The sequence below is a fragment of the Vanessa tameamea genome, chromosome 23 (assembly GCF_037043105.1).
Source record: "Vanessa tameamea isolate UH-Manoa-2023 chromosome 23, ilVanTame1 primary haplotype, whole genome shotgun sequence".
In the NCBI taxonomy this organism is placed as follows: Eukaryota; Metazoa; Arthropoda; class Insecta; order Lepidoptera; family Nymphalidae; genus Vanessa; species Vanessa tameamea.
Window position 1 is genome coordinate 8,992,769 of NC_087331.1, and position 16,966 is coordinate 9,009,734.

Here is a 16,966-nt window from a genome sequence, read left to right on the forward strand (position 1 = left end):
GTTTGTTTTTCTTTTAATTAATAAATGTGAGGCCGTTGAATGAAAAGATCTATAACCAATTGTACGAAATATATTGAATTTCCTCTTATATACGTTAAGCGGTTTGACTTTGAAGTCTTTCTTTCAATATCAACATACATAATGGCTATTAAATCAATACATTGTTTGAATATTTGATGCTCAGAACCGCCACGTGTACCGACAGCTGCAGCAGGTCATATCGATTGTCTGCCGTCTAGGTTTCTATTTTTATTCTTAACAATATAAGTTAACGTCCTACTTTGTAACTTCAAGATATTTGAATTTTGTTTCAATATAAAAGGGAACGATCTGTTTACAAAACGATTTGTAGGTAGTTATGTTAGTTTCAATGGTATTTAAGAAAATTTTGTTAGATTATTAAAGTGATATTAAAGATTATTAAAGCAAATATTAAAAAAAAAATATTCAAAATGGATACTATTTATGTAAACTTGAGCACGTGGAATACCCGTCTAGTTAGGTATCACCTACTCATCAGATCTACTACCGCCAATCAGAAATATTTAGTATCGTTGTTACAGCTTGAAGCGTGAGTGAGCTAGTGTAAATACGGGCACAAGGGTCGTAATATCTTTGATCCCAAGGTCGCTGGTGTATTGATGTAAGGAATGGTTAATATTTCTTACAGCACCAATGTGTATGGGCGGTGTTGACCATTCATAATCAGGTAACCTATTTGCCTGATCTATTCTAGCCCATCAATATTATAAAAGTGAAAATAAAACGTCGTGATCTGTATGTGCCACTTCTGTAATCACCAAATGGCGTTGGAGCAGCTTGTTGCCCTAAAAGAAGAAACCTTCACCCAGCTGTGGCAAATTTATTGACTTACTCTAATTAATATTTCAAGTTACATTAACTAAATAAGGTATTTCAAAAATGTAATATACTCGACAAATGATTTCAATTTTAAATCTTCTATTCGGAAACCAAGTTTAATAGAGTTACGCATATTTATTTAGAGTTAATCAAAAGACTATTTCTGTCTGTGGAGGCAGAGATGTGAATCGATTTTTTTAATTTCCCAGTAGACTAGTTTAGCTGCGTTCGTGTTAGTGGATGCTGTACTATATCCATATTTGTTTAATGTTTAGTAATTGTATTTTAGGAATTATTATTTTATTTTATTAATATGTTTTGTAAATACGGTATTTATTCATTCATAATATAAAATGAGAAACATTGATAAACTCAACTTCTGATATTAAATAAATACAAATATTATTGTTACTCAGAATCTTTCATCAGAAAAACCAAATAAATTTCGTACCCTGCTCTTCGGAATATGCGGCCGTATACATATCTATCCACTAGACCAAAGAGGCAGTCAGAATTGATTTGAATTGGAATGCATTAACAATATGGAATTCCTAACTCTTTATGTGCTAACATCGTTGTCTATGATGCTGGAATTTCATCACTGTGAGATACTATAGAAGGGCTTAACTTCTCATCTTCTATTAATAAAACGGTGTTGTTCTGATTGGGTTCTTTCGTGTTTTCATTCGTGATTTGGAATTTCTGCTAAATTTTAATCAAATTGACTTGTTTCTGTGGTATATTTTTCAAAATATTAATAGAATCTTCTCCGACAGTCCGGGTTCTCGTTTAATTGAATTGCTGAATAATCTTAATTGCTCAATCTTTTGACTCGCAACATGTTAAAAAGTAAAAATAACATAAAATTGTGTACTTTTACGAGATAAAACTCATGTATTTTTACAATTGGTTGTCGCCCGCGGTTTCTCTCGCGTTTTAGGGGTTGGTCGTCTCGTGTTAGGTATATTAAAGTATCCTATGTAGTTCGTTTGGTTTCTATATTGATTCATACCAATATTTATTAAATTTCGGCGAGCATCACGTCAATTTATGCCAAACATGAAGACTTAGAATTGAACATTATGCACAGCATCTGAAATTGCAACTGCACTGAACCGGAGATGAGGACTTGGCCAAGTAAAAGTAACACACAGTCAGCACGCAGAGTTACTTTCGCATTTATAATATTTGCGTAAATATCGTATCGACTTGTATCTTTCCTAGAAAGATAATTAAATGCTTTAATATATTATATTTAATTACAAGAACATGAAATTCACAGTTGTCATGCCAATAGTCTATATTTAAAGCGGGTGTTACTGCGAAGCGCATCTACTTAAATAATAATACTATATATCAAAATCTATCAAACGCTCTGCATCTTCTAATATTAAATGTATGTATTAAAAGAAAAAGTATTCCGTATTTATCAGTAGTTCTAATTTTATATATTTTATTAAATGTAATATAAGTCTATTTTAAACTGTCTGCGATATTGGTCTAGCGTACAACCACCCACAATAAATAGGCTATCGAGCGTAAGAAGTATTTTTTCCAAATCGTTCTGGAATCTTCTGTGATTAGCGCATTCAATGCTACAAATTCTTCATCGTCGTCAACTATTTATAGTTTAAAATAAGTAAGTAATAATAAAGCAGTGTTATGTCATTCATTCCACATGGGTATAGGTCTATATTCAAAGTGCAACTTCGTCGTATGTAGATGTCCTTGTATTTTGCTTTCCTATTTAGATTTCAATCGATATTCCTTGCCCTTGATATATGTATCCGATGTTTCAATAAATCATTTCGTGTTTGTAAAGGCTAACGTATCGAGAACCATACAAATCGTCTTTCAATTTCGCTCTATGATGTATGAACTGTGTAGTTCAAGTATAAATATTTTACCACCCCCCAAAAGTGGTGTGGGAGAAATGGACTGTATTAGCAGCGGTAGGAAATAGAGCCAGACGTGCATTTCGTTAAGAATTATTTCCATACATTCAAGCTTTAAATCTCGCGTGGAATAGACGATATTTCGTATATATGTGGATACACATTTATGGATTAAGGAAGGCGGTGACTATGGACGATTAGCGTTCTATGAAACCGACTTGCTGTGTGTGGTGTTTATAGCGATGATCCGTAAGCACTTATTTAACAAGCATTGTGTGACACTAATCTCGCAACTGAAATTAAAACCCGCTCCGCCCTAATGATGATGCTGGTTTTATCTAGTATAATATTATCATTTTTTTTTTGAATACTTGGTTAAAGTTTAGACTCCATTTTTTTAAAGTATTTTCCTAGAAGTGCTCTTTATAATTTTTATTTGTATATATTTTTTTGTGATGTCGATGATGTTATTTTTGTAATTATATGTGCAAATATCTTTTAAAGCTCGGGTATCCCGTAAGCCTCCTCGTGCCCTTCCTCCTGTTCGGCGAACGCTACCGAGGGCGTCTCGTCTCCGTTCTGCATCAGCTGGTCGTGATAAGCGATCTGAATTAAGGGCTCGTTATTGGGCTTTACTTTTTGGCGATTTGCAAAGAGCTGTAAGTATTTTAAAAAACTTATATATTAAAACGTATTTAATGGAATTTATATATTTAGGTATTATTTTGAGTTACTCAAAATTTTATTCTGGAATTTTTGTTGATCTGGGTTTTTAAAATTCACAATATACTTCGTATATGTTAATATATAAAAATCGTTTTTCCAGGTCGGTGAAATTTACAATACTGTTGAATCTCACGAGAACTTAAGCGAGTGTCAAGAAGTTATACTAGTGCTCGAGAATTATACCCGTGATTTCAAAGCTTTAGGAGAATGGTTTAGACTGAAATGGGAATACGATAATACACCCCCACCACATAGACCACAGAGTTTAGCATGGGAGATAAGAAAGACAGATTTCGTAAGACCAGAGTCAAGACGCACTCACTCTGTAAAGAGCTCACCATCTGTGTCTGGGAAAAACAGCCCTTGTTTATCTGGGCATAATACTCCCAGTGGAAAAAATAGCCCCAATTTAACCGGTAAAGCTAGCCCAGGTAGCGGTAAAATCAGTCCAAAGATAACCGCACAGCCTAGCTCTAGTCCCAAAGCAAATATTGAATTTTTTAGTAACAAAATAGCTACTTCTAAAATAACCGCAAAACCAGAAGCTAAAATTGCTACAGAGTCATCTAGGTTATCTGACATCAAAGAAAAAGATGTAAAAGATACATGTGAAGAGAAATTATCTAAAATAAACGCGCAAAAAAATAAGGATGACATTCCGGACAAACAAGAGTCGAAGCTCACGACTGTTGAGATAGGAACAGTAAAAGAGTACCAGAATGTTTGCGCAAAACAAGTTATAATAAAATCGCCTAAACATGCTAAATCAAAAGTAGCAATTTCTGATAAAATTTCTGAAGACGTTTCTTGCCAGGCTAAAGTGACTGCAGCACAGCTGAATGCAATGGAAAGTGATTTTTTAGAAAAGCAAATATCTGCTAATCAAGCGAAAAATGAAAATATGATTAACCAAGATATCGAGAAAGGAAACGATAAAACAGATATTATTCCAGATATAATAATCAAAGAAAATATTGATGACAAAGAAATGTTTTCCACAGAATCTCCAACTAAATCTGAAGATAACTTTGCTGATATTTCAAATGAAAGCTCTCCCAAATTAGAAGTTGACAAAAATAATATTGATAACATTGAAATTCGAGCTGATGATACTCCGGCTATTTATAACAAATCTATTGAAACAATCGATCCCATAAATAATGAAAAATCAAACGGAAAATACATTGAAGGTAATGGCAAGGAGAGTGTTTTTGAAAATATAAATCCTCTCATTATTGATCAAAACGAAGAAATCAGCAATCTCAGTCGAGTAAAGGATTCATTTCCTACAATAAACAGTGAACTTAAAGTTTTAAATGATGAAATTTTGCAAGTTATTCAAAATACAACAGAATTCGATAAACAACAAAACAAACAGGATATAAAAGTTGAAGTACAAATGAAGTCGATAGAATACATTGAAAATGACATATTTAATGGATTGACCGCAGAAATACCAATTAAAGACGATGAAAAAGATAATAAAACTTCTAGTATAATAGAGTCTCCGAAAGATATGTTAACTGATGAAGTAGATGAGAACAAAAAAGATCATGATTTAAAAAAGAATGATTTTGCTAAATCCAGCATTGACAACAAACAACCTGTTAAACCAGCTTATTCTCAAGCAGCAGCTAAACCAAAATCATTGAACGCAGCTAAAATAGAAGTAAAAACTCCAACAAGATTAGCAAGAAGTTCAACGGTTGTAGAAATGCGACCTTCAACTGTACCTAAGACTCAACGATCTTTCCAAAAGAAACATCAAACCAATAAATGTAGTTATCCGTTTAACTTGACAACTGGTCGCACTAGTCTTTTTGACACGAATCCAACTGGTTCAACTAATAAAGGTACATTATATAAAAGACCGATAGATCGAAACAGAAATATGCAGTTAGCGTCTGGTGACGCAAAACCATTAACAGGTAAAGAAGTCCTTAAAAAACGCCCTCCAAGACCTAGTACTTTTAAGACTGCCGAGCGAATTGATAAAAAAGAAAATAGCAATGTAACATTAGAAAAAGATAAAAATTGTAAAGATTATGGAACTTGTGATACCGCAATTGCACAGATGGATATGTCACGAATAGAATCGAGCGAGAGTTTGAAAACTCTTGTTCCAGAAGATCATCAGGTCTTGCAAGATGTTGCCAATTCAATAGAAGTACTTAACGTCGATAGTAATAAAAACGATAACGAAGGCTGGCTTACTGTGAAGTCAAGGCGATTGAGTCGAGAATCAAAGAAACATTCAAAATCGCACTGGGCCAATAGATTCCATCAGCCATCTGCTACAACTAGTCTGCCTACTCTGAATATGCTGGAATCTCCTAAAGAAGAAGTTAAAGAATTCATAGATACAAAAGTGTCGAATGTCGACCGTGCAAAATCAGAACAACCCCAATTAGCTGAAAAATTGGACGAGAAAATTGAGAAAGATATGGATCCTGAAAAGGTTATAAACGTTCCTTCTAAGCCAAATTATGAACATAAAACCAGAGATCCTTCAATGATTAGACAAAAATCAGATGTAACTGGCTTAAGAACGAAATCGTCTCGAAGCAAGGTACTTACTAAGAGAGCTGAGAGAATAAAAGATGCGAAACAAGACGATGATGCGGAATTAACGAAAAATCGATTGCATTCTTCTTTGGAGAGTCTTACTACTGCTTTAGCAAGGTCTCAAGAAAGTACTGAAGAAGTATTTGATTTTGATAAGTGGAAAGCGGAATTCAAATCCACTTTTAAGTATTTGGAAGATGATGATCAAATCCCTGATCAAAATGAGATACTAAAGGCAGCAGATCCCTCAGAGGTGTCTGAAATAGCGGAAATGACGTCACAGATAGAAGAAAATGAAAGGAAAATAAGCTGGGCTTTAGATTTTCAATCGGAAGTTGATCAAAGGAAGCTCTGTGAAGAAGAAGATTTACTAAATAGACAAATATTGGAACTACAACAAGTTTCAGATATTGATATTGACACTGAAACGGACGATACCGAGGTAATATATTTTTTTAATTCAGTATGTGTCTTGATTGTCGTGTAAATCATTAAAAATAAACATTTTTTAATAATTTACTTAACATGGGATCAATAAAATGAAATTATTAAAATCTACAATTATCGGTACAGATATTGAACTATACACAACAATTGACGAATCCCCTAATTATTCAATGTTATTTCACTTTTGGTTTCACGTTTGAATTTTCTTTGAATGTAATGAGATCATTCGTAACAGCTAATTTGAAGAAAGGGTAATTTATTCATACTATACATTACATATACATTCGGCGTATGAAAGGAAAAGATATCGAGTGACACAGAGAATAAGTAACAATTTAATCTGTTTTCTTTCCTAAAAAATCTAATCCGGATTATTAGGACTTGTGATGTGATGTTATGAAGTAAATTATGGAATTCGATTCACGATTGGCAAAGACAATTGACATTGACAGACCGTACAAAAAATTATTGACATCTCAAAACTTTTTAGTCTTCTAAAAATTTTACATTAGAATTAATTATAAAAAATGTATATCTTATGAAATTTACATTAATTATGTTATTATCAGTAACTTAAATTTACAAGATGAAATTTATTGTACTAGGAACTCTATATTAACTCTTTCATTAATGAAATCAACATTAAATGAAGTTATACAAGTTTTTCAAAATTACAGACGGACGCAGAAATTCTTTCCGAAGATCCGTCACCTCAAGCTGGTCCGACAGAAACTCTCGGTTCGCTGGCTGCGAGCTTGGAAGACCAATACGAGACGGCCCTCGCAGGGATGTCGTGGGCGGAACGCGTCGATACTTTGGTCGTTTTGGAAGCCTTGGTTGCTAGGGATCCAGGTAAAATGTTGATGCAATACTTAAATTAGTGTATTTCTAGTTGAAATATATATATATATATATATATATATATATATATATATATATACATACATATATATGAATAGATAAAAATATATTTGTTATATTTGTGCAGATAAATAGAATTTGACACAGTTGAACTGAACGCCTTGAAAGTTGTCACATAGATGTTTTCTTATTCATGGATTTGGTTTTTGTACTATTCATACTGTTGTAACTCGCCGCTAGATGGCGCTATAACATATCACCATCTATAGTGTACAAACGACTGCTAAGACTTGTGGTCAAAAAAGCAAAAAACATTTACCAGGCTTAGCGTTGACATATCGATAGATTGGTTTATCTTTTATGGATTCCGATCGACGATTCCTTAGAATTACTATTAGCGTTTCATGTAAAACTCCACACCCTAATCTAATAATAAATATGTACTTATATATATCCTGATTATTATTTACTTAGATGAAATTAATAAATTAAAATAAATATTTTTCAGGTCGAGCGCAACAATTGCATGCTAAATTGTCACAAGGTATCAAACGTAGAGGCAGCCTTCAAGACGCTTTACGCAGGTATTAAATACAAGTACTTTGACATAACTGGTGTGGTGTATAGAGGGGGAGGGGGGTTGTTTTGTGGTGTCTGGGGTGGTGTTTACTCATGGTCTCATTCGCAGTATGCTAGTATGTCACCTAACTCATAGCTCGCTTCATATCACATATTATTCATGCCTTATTTACATTCTAGGGTACTAAACTTTACAACAATGAAAACTGCAACAAAAATTGTTCAGAAGCTTAGCGACTTCAAAATGTAAATAAAAGTTTTTGATATATGTATTGATTTTGCTCTTGTATAATGTTAGTCGAAAAACTTTTATTATAATTTTCAGACTCCAAGCGAAGCAAGCGAGAGCTGAACGTCAAAGACTAGAATTTCAGACGGAACGGGCCAAGAAGATTCACCAGCTCCTGGCGCGGGTCGAGGAAGTAAAGGTGATTGTTTCTCTTGTTTGTTTAAATTTTGATGGAGTTTATTATTATTAATATTTTATTATTTTTTATTATTATTGTAGATAGCGAAAAATCAATTGATTGAAGAGAAAAGAATCAGGATGGAGAGGAGACTTCAGAAGGCGACTGAAAATCGTGATCAACATTTGAAGGTAAGGATACAATACAAAAATTTTATGGTAACCTACGATACAGGGTGTTTTGAACTTAGCCCTCGAAAACATAAATAAAACAACACATTTTTTTAATGTCATGTCATGTCATGTTATACAAGTACGCAGATTGCCAAATTCGTCATCTGGTGGTAAGTGATCACCACTGCCCATAGACATTGACGATAAAGAAATATTAACCAATTCGATAACCGAGTTGTTATATACGTTGGTACTTTACCATTGGCAATGTAAATAAACATTTTTAAAACATAAACAAAATTTATGTATATGTGTAAATTTATTATATATATTTATATGGTTAAAGTATCGGGAAAACGTCTTTTTTTTCAGGACATTGTCCGCAAAGCCCATGATGAAGAAGAAAAGTTACGGGAAATAGCTTTCATTAAGCAGTTGGAAGCAGAGAACAGACGTCACGAGTTCTTGGAGCAGTGCCGGTCTCACACGACTCGACTGAGGCAGATGAGGCGCGATAGACTTCATAAGCTGGTAAGTGTGGATAAGTAACAATTTTAATCTATACTTTATATAGAGGGGATGAGTTGGTTTCTTTAAACCTGTTAATGAAAGGATCTCTTAGATAGATTAAAATTTTTTTTTGATATCTCAATGCCCAGCCTTGCCTTCACTTTAAGATTGGGAAAAATTGCGTACAAATTTAAAATATATTTTTTTTAAATTCACGTCAGAAGTGAACTTTTCGTGTCAGATACTTTTATTTTATTTACGTAAACGACGAATTTGAATGCCAATATGACTGAAATGCCGCTCTCAAAGAACACTCAGCTAAAAAAGTGACATAAAATTGATTATGTTCGCTCGTCCGCGTTCACCCGTCGTTTCCCGAGGAGCAATCGCACACAGCACCTCGAGCGCTGGCCGTTCCGCAGGAGCAGAAGGCGGCGCGCGAGGCGGCCGTGGGCGCGCGGCGGCAGGCGCTGGAGGCCGCGCGGCGCCTGCACGTGGCCAGCATGCTGGAGCGCCGCAGGGAGCGCGACGCGCGCGTCGAGGAGCTGCGCGAGCTGCGGCGCCAGGAGCGCGGGGACGCCGCGCGCGAGAAGGTAGGCCGATTCCGATTGCGAGATTTCACCTGAACGCGGACTAACTTTCAGGTTGGAAACTGTTAAATTAAATATTGTTGTTACAATGAAAAATCTATAAAAACCCTCAAATAAAATTTTAATCTACTCTTTATATAAACTTCAAAACGAATTAGGATTTTAGCAAAAAAAAAAATATTAAAATATTTTCAACAAATTTTAAATAATTATATCTAATAAAAAAAAAAAAAAATGTATTCGCCCAACGTGGGGCTCGAACCCACGACCCTGAGATTAAGAGTCTCATGCTCTACCGACTGAGCTAGCCGGGCTGTGAATTGTAATGCGAAATTGCTCTAAAGATACAAAATAACTCTTCGTTTCGAGCTATGTATAATGCTTGCCAAGTAAATGTTTATAAATAGCGTATCATAGCGTAGTAATGTTTATGTAAGGTCAACAAAAACATTTATAGTTAATTTTGTACAAATTATAGAGAACCAGAAAAAAAAAGTCAAGTAAATTATTGAATTCGGTTATTTTATACTATTTTAATCTGCAAAATTTTCAGTGCAGCGCTCAGCTATAAAAAATTGAGCGCAAAATGAAAATAATTCAATATAAAGGACATTACAATATGAAGGAGTGCCGATGCCATCGATGCCAATGATCGAGAGATTACCTCAACTGGCTGTCATTTTAAACTTATCTTTATTTTTGTAGGCGGAAGGTGTAAAGTCTCGTCTGTCAGCTTTAGCCGCGGCTGCAGAGTTAGAAGCAGACGCCCTGAGGTCGCGGATACGGGACAAACAAGACGCAAGTCAACAAAGACTCGAGTCTCATCTGCAAGCGATTCGAGAAAAAGCCACGGGACCACGACAAGCCGTGAGATATAGAATATTTCTTAAAATATTTTTAACTATAATGTAGAAGATTTTTAAGTTAATTTCTGCTTGTAGAGAAAAATATTTAGTAACAAATATTTTTTTATTATTTCTGCTTCCGTCATAACAGTGAATTAAAATGCTGATGAGTAAGAAAAAATATCTTATTATTTACTAACTTACAATGCTGTACTCAATAAGTACCAAAAATTTATCAGACAACATCAGAGAGTCAAGACCAAATTCCTAAAGAAGTAGAAGAAGAAACTGGCAGACAGGACCAAGAAAGGAAAGAGAGAGAGAAACAGAAGGCGATTAAGAAGAAGGCTAGGAAACTGAAGCAGAAACTACTCGCTGCGTAAGAATCGATATTATATTTTGACGACTGAAAAACATAAATTATGTTAATAATTTTTTAGTCAGTCTATTGAGATAATAATGTTAATTTGGTAGACATATATAGACCTGGACTAATTGATTAATAAAAATGTTATCGTTTAATATCCCACAGCGGCCATTCAAACCCAATATTCGATGACAACATAACAACACTCGACACGTTCTTAAATCCAGTTACGAGCAAAGTCTATCGCGTCATAAGCTCCATACGGAACATCATCGCCCCATTGTTACGCGATACCAAAAACTATACGAACGGCGTTGAAAACGAAGAAGAGAAATCTGGGAAGAAGAAAAAAGGTAAAGCAGTTAACGGTGACGTTGAAGCGGAACAGAAGAAAGATAAAGGTAAAAACAAGAAAGGTAACAGCGATGTGAATTCTAACAACGAAGCAAATGTCAACAGAGAAGTTAAAGATGCAATTGGAACTAAACCCGAAGAACCACATACGAGCCATCAGCCGCCCGACAAGAGTCCGGATGAACCTGAGAAAGAGACGAAGAAGAAGAATAAGAAAAAGAAGAACTCGGAAGATAAGCCGACGTTGAATAAAGCTAGTTCAGTTTGTAGCTCGATGAGTGACACGAGTCGCGGCAGCGGTAGAAACGACAGGAATACTAAGGTTGATTTGGACTTGCCGTACCTGGAGAAGCAGATGAACGAGCTGTACAGAATAATGGACAAGTTTGAGAAGGTAATCAAAAGCTATATGCGTTTTTTAAAATATATACCAAGATGCCATTGAGATAAACTTGGCAGACTAAGCAAATAAAGTTTGGTTCAAACTGGTCTTTGAAACCAGGATCCCAGGATCTTTAATAATCTATTAGACCAGCATTTTTTGTTGATTCTATATAGTAACATATTTTTTAGTTAGGAGTTGCTGGTCGCTGAATCTCAATTTGTAAAATGATTTAAAAACGAAAATGTTTCTTTTAACAGCAAAACATAACAGAGAAGATGGCCATACAAAGGTTTCAAGCCGTCAAGGTAATCGCGCAGATGCTCGCAGTGGCTGCCGAGAAGGAGGATCTCAACCCGCCGATATCTGCTAAGTGAGTCTTTTTATTTATTGATTTTTCCGAGGAGATGTCAGTTCTAATATGCGGATCAATCTCTTTTTAATAATCATTACTACTCGATAATATCCTCGATCCGGGAAGAAGGACTTTACTTTATTGATTTATGATTTCGACGAACTGAAGAGGGACAAAGTTCACTCGAATTTACCGACACATACGCTCACACGAGCGCCCTTGAGTCGTCCCGCCAATACACCGGTTCGAGCTCGGTGGGCTCACGGCGGTCCGACGGCGGGCCGACGGCGGTCTCACGCAGCCGGCTGTCGCCGCAGGTGCGTGTGCGCGGGCGCGCTGCTGGTGTCGCGCGCGCTGGCGGCGTGCTCGGCCAGCGCGGCGCAGCTGCTGGCCACCAACACGTGCGTGCACCTCGCCACGCTGCTCGCGCGACAGATGGTACGTGCCGCGCCGTAAACGCTTATATTTTTAAGTGTTTAATAATAATAAATAAATAAGCCTTTTTATTTTCTCATTTTCAATTACAGTGATATATATATATATATTTACAGTATTTGTATGTAAGTTATATCTTTAATTAACATTCTTATTTTTTTTTTAATTTATATTATTTAATTTAAAATTGAATTATTTATTATTATAATTTTCTTATTTTATTACATTTATGAGATGAGAAACCCCGTGTCGGTGAAGGCCTCCTCCGACTTTGTCCATTGTTTTCTATTTTCCGCCTTTGATTGCCATCTGTCTTCTGCTATATCTTTGATGTCGTCGGTCCATTTTCTACGAGGCCTGCCTCTTTTCCTTTTTCCCTTTGGTCCTTTCCATAGGACGATGACACGCTTCACCCGTCGAGTGTCCGTTGTTCTGGCTATATGACCTGCCCATTTCCATTTTAGTTTCATGGAGTGAATTAAGAAATCTATTTGTTTTGTTTTTTCTCTTATTTTGGTGCGGCGTATTTTATCTCTCTTTCGTATACCTAATATGGATCATTCCATGGCGGCTTGACATATTCTAATTTCTTCCCTTGCCTGTTTCGTGTACGTCCAAGTTTGTGAGCCATATGTTAGACAGGGAAGAATGCTACTATCTATTACTTCCTCTTTCACAGAAAGCGGCATGTCGCCCTTCATTACCTCTTTGTTAGCCCAGTGTTTTTGCCATGTCATGTTTATCCTTCTAGTTATTTCTTCTAAGTTGTTGTTCCGGTGAAATGAGACTTGTTTACCTAGGTATATGTAGGTATCTACATATTCTAGGTTTTCGTTTCTTATCTTTATTGGTAGTTTTTAGGGGTTGGTCATCGATTTAGTTTTTTGAAGGTTCATTTCCAAACCCACGCATGCGCTCTCTTTCTGTAGGTGCTGCATCATATGATGATGATGCCGCGAACACTTACATCCCGTCAACTTATGAACCGCTTTTGAGCTTCGTCGAAGCTTCATAGATGGCGTTACTCGTAAAGTATTATGAGTCGTTGGTTTACCTCGGTGCCTCACTATACTTTCCGTTTGATATTCGACAGACTTTCAGTATTTATTTAATATTTTAATGCAACTTTAATGTATCCCTCCCAATATTTATTATACCAATACTAATACTATTTATTTTACCAATGATACCAATATTTATTTGTAGGGAAGTTAGAAAATAAAATGACACTTAAATATTCACCAATTTCACAGAATAAAATCTTTATATAATATTTTTTATATATTTGATGAACACGTTATAAATTTAGATATGTCCATTTATTTTTTACTTCGTACAAGCAGTGCGTATGCAAATGGAATACGTAACCCCTATATATTAGACATAATAATATATTTCAGTGTACAAATGTAATCATAAACAAGATAATTTCATGTAGTTCCAATAAATGTCAATATCTACTTTGACCATAAACAAGCGAGCGCCCTAAACGTAAGTTTTTCTATCAGTTTAAAAGGGTTCACGAGCATTTTCTGGATTGTTAGTTTTGATGTCCTTCAATCAGACGTCGCCAACCTTTCGCCGACTCCCAATGTTTTTAGACGATTTCGTTTAGTAGTTTTATAGTTTTATTACAAGGGTTTTTACAACACTATATATTATTTATTTATTTAAGTTATTTACCTTTTTATGTTATTTTTTTAATGCTACGTTAGTAAAGCCTGATATATAAAAGTACTGTCTAATAAATGTTATTTAATTTAATTAATAAATAAGAACCACAGTTTTACACTACAGAGAAGACAAGAGATAAAGTCATAAAATAAAAACGAACGAAATAAAAGTTATTCTCTCTTAAACCCAATTAAATTAATAATATGAAAAGTAAGAAAATAATTAAAATTAAAAATTACTCAAAATATTTACGGATAATAGAAAAGTTGTGATTAATAAAAACCGTTTGTTCCGGTTTTCTATTTATTAATAAATTTATAAGTAGAAAACCGGAACAAACTTGTGTCTGAAATCGAATCTTCGTTAAACAAAGTCTCGAACTGGGGCCAGCTAAACCTAGTCCATTTCAATCCCAAAAAGACGCAAGTTTGCGCGTTAACTGCTAAAAAAACACATGGAGTACTGCTCTCACCTCTGGGCGGGTGCTCCCCAGTACCAGCTCCTTCCATTCGACCGTATCCAACGTAGAGCGGCGCGAATTATCGACGCTCAAGCCCTTTCCGATCTGCTTGATCCTTTGGCTTTGCGTAGAGATGTTGGTTGGATCGCTCTGCACCTTCTACAGAATTTATCACGGGGAATGTTCCGATGAATTGTTTTAAAATCTATTATAACAATATTGATTTAATACCCGGTTACTTAATATAGACTAAATATAATTTGCAACAACGAAATAAAAAAAAAAAAAACGATAATTAAATCGCTATATGTTGGTTCGATTTGATTGAGCCCCTCTGGGTACCCACACAACAGATATTCCGCCAAACAGCAGAATTTTGCATACCGATGGCTGAGACTGAAAAAGACATACAGTACCAATATATGTTCTTAGTTCTACCCTCTCCCCTCCTATCTCACATGCGGGCAAAGACGCGTGTGGAAATTAATTTTATATATTTGTAAATTTCATGAGAAGTATGTATATATATTTTTATGTAAGAATATACACTTGAACTATTATTGTTATATAGCTACACTAGACAGCTCGTGTGCGGTTAAACAGCGGGGTCGTTCGTATAAAGTACACGTCGGCCGCGCCTTTGCCTTCTTAGGGTTGCCATTACATTATGATATATATTTATTTGCTATATTTTTTTATTTTATATACAATATAATAGTATTGATGTTATTGGTTGTGTATGACATATATACATATTTATTTATTTTTAAATATAAATTACAATAAAATTATGTTTTCGTTTTTCATTGTAAAAGAACTTTCGTATATTTTGGTACGTTTCGTTTTTAAAAATGAATATAAATAATATTTCGTCTAAAAAAATTATATATTTTTTAAGAATCTTGTGTTGGGAATAATTTTTATATTGAATTATTTTTAAAAGACATTTCAATAGAAAATAATTGAATCACGTTAACAATGGTCACCCCTGAAGACACCCGGTAGCGGTGAGTGGGCGGGCGCCTTAAAAGCGGCGCTAATGCACCCAGAGGGAGCGTTTGTACTATCCAGTAGACTTGCTTGTCTAATGAAAATAGATATATATTTAAGTAAAGTATTTTAAGTGTTGAAGAGAACAATGAATGACATACGTGTAAAATTTAAATTCATTTTTGAGTGCAGCGTTACGTTTTAAATGAAAATGTTTTGGCTAAAAATATGACCAATCAACTAATTTAGTTTCTGTCACAAGAGCACTAAGTTTTTACGCGTTTATTAATAGTTCTAGGTTAAATGCTTGAAACATAACTATGAAAGCAATATGAGATATGTAGAATGGTATTAAATTACTAACTTGGTTAAGGAAAATGGAATTAAGTATGGAAAATTTTGCTGATAATTTCTATTATTTTCATTGCTTCTAACTCCAAATCGATATAACTAAAATTGCACTCAATACATTTTAAAACAAGAACATTGATATTTTTAAATTCAGTAAAATTAATTTAAAGCTAATTAATTGTATACGTTATTTCTTGCGAAATTCGATTGAGAACCGATCAAGTTTTAGATTCCATATTTGGAATAAAAAATCTCATTTGATCGGTCGTTTTCTTAATTGATACTTATGCGGTTTCATTTGCATTAAATTTACGCTCATCTGATGAGGATTCGACGTTATCGTTATCAATTTAAAATCTTTAACATCAAAATAAATGTATATGCATACGTTGGGTATTTTTTTTATGATCGGAATATGTAGCGTTAAATGTCTAATTTTGTATGTTAATGTCGTCTCTTTGATTTCGTTAAATGCCAAGCGTTTCGAGATGCGCGTCAATGTTTATCTAATTTTTGAATACAATCGTATGTTATACGCGGTTAGTATTGGAGTTAATTTTTTTTTAAATTCAATTGATACCTATACGGAAAAGGATCTTCTAAAAACATGAGGCAGACAGTAAAGTAAGGGAACGTAAATGTCTCACCGCTAGATATAGTACACGCTCTTAAGGTCCATTCTCGACCCTTTTCTGTCAGCTGTGTGGATATACATATGGCAGATTTTTATCACATATGCGACTTGATGTCACGCCATTTACCTTTAAACACAAATTAAAATTATGTATGCATGATGCTAGTATTGCCTCATGTTTAAGCCATTATCTTTTGGTTTAAGTAACGTATGCTATCCACTGTGTTGTGGATGTATCTGGATCCTAAATTTAAGATTGACAATATTCATTATGAGTTGGTAAAAAACGAAATAACATGTAAAAACTTCTGATAAGATGAATATGAATATTTAATATGAAGTCTTAAATATAATTAAATATAAATTTAAGTTGATGATTGGAATTAACATCAAAATCTATCGAATAGTAGGTAAGTCCTTGAGATTGAATGTCACTTGCAAAAAATCCATGATATACATATTATATATTTCACAAGGAAAACCATTGACAACCTGTCATGTATTA

The 16,966-nt window shown here is 34.5% G+C and overlaps 1 protein-coding gene and 1 non-coding gene across 3 annotated transcripts in view; one reads left to right on the plus strand and one right to left on the minus strand.

The window, feature by feature from the left end:
• Positions 1-16,966, plus strand: part of LOC113395194 (S phase cyclin A-associated protein in the endoplasmic reticulum) — a 61,796-nt gene that overhangs the window by 3,022 nt on the left and 41,808 nt on the right. Inside the window, exons 2-15 of one of the 2 annotated variants that reach the window (XM_064218592.1) lie at positions 3,261-3,415; positions 3,583-6,489; positions 7,172-7,346; positions 7,864-7,939; positions 8,115-8,180; positions 8,260-8,362; positions 8,443-8,532; positions 8,887-9,045; positions 9,447-9,617; positions 10,320-10,481; positions 10,699-10,838; positions 10,992-11,574; positions 11,823-11,935; positions 12,235-12,355. In XM_064218592.1, coding sequence (XP_064074662.1) covers positions 3,261-3,415; positions 3,583-6,489; positions 7,172-7,346; positions 7,864-7,939; positions 8,115-8,180; positions 8,260-8,362; positions 8,443-8,532; positions 8,887-9,045; positions 9,447-9,617; positions 10,320-10,481; positions 10,699-10,838; positions 10,992-11,574; positions 11,823-11,935; positions 12,235-12,355 — 5,021 coding nt within the window. The remainder of the gene's footprint in view (positions 1-3,260; positions 3,416-3,582; positions 6,490-7,171; positions 7,347-7,863; positions 7,940-8,114; positions 8,181-8,259; positions 8,363-8,442; positions 8,533-8,886; positions 9,046-9,446; positions 9,618-10,319; positions 10,482-10,698; positions 10,839-10,991; positions 11,575-11,822; positions 11,936-12,234; positions 12,356-16,966) is intronic. The other variant, XM_026632765.2, reaches the window with a different exon arrangement.
• Trnak-cuu (transfer RNA lysine (anticodon CUU)) lies at positions 9,856-9,928 on the minus strand. The gene has a single exon. It is a non-coding gene; the product is annotated as a tRNA-Lys (tRNA).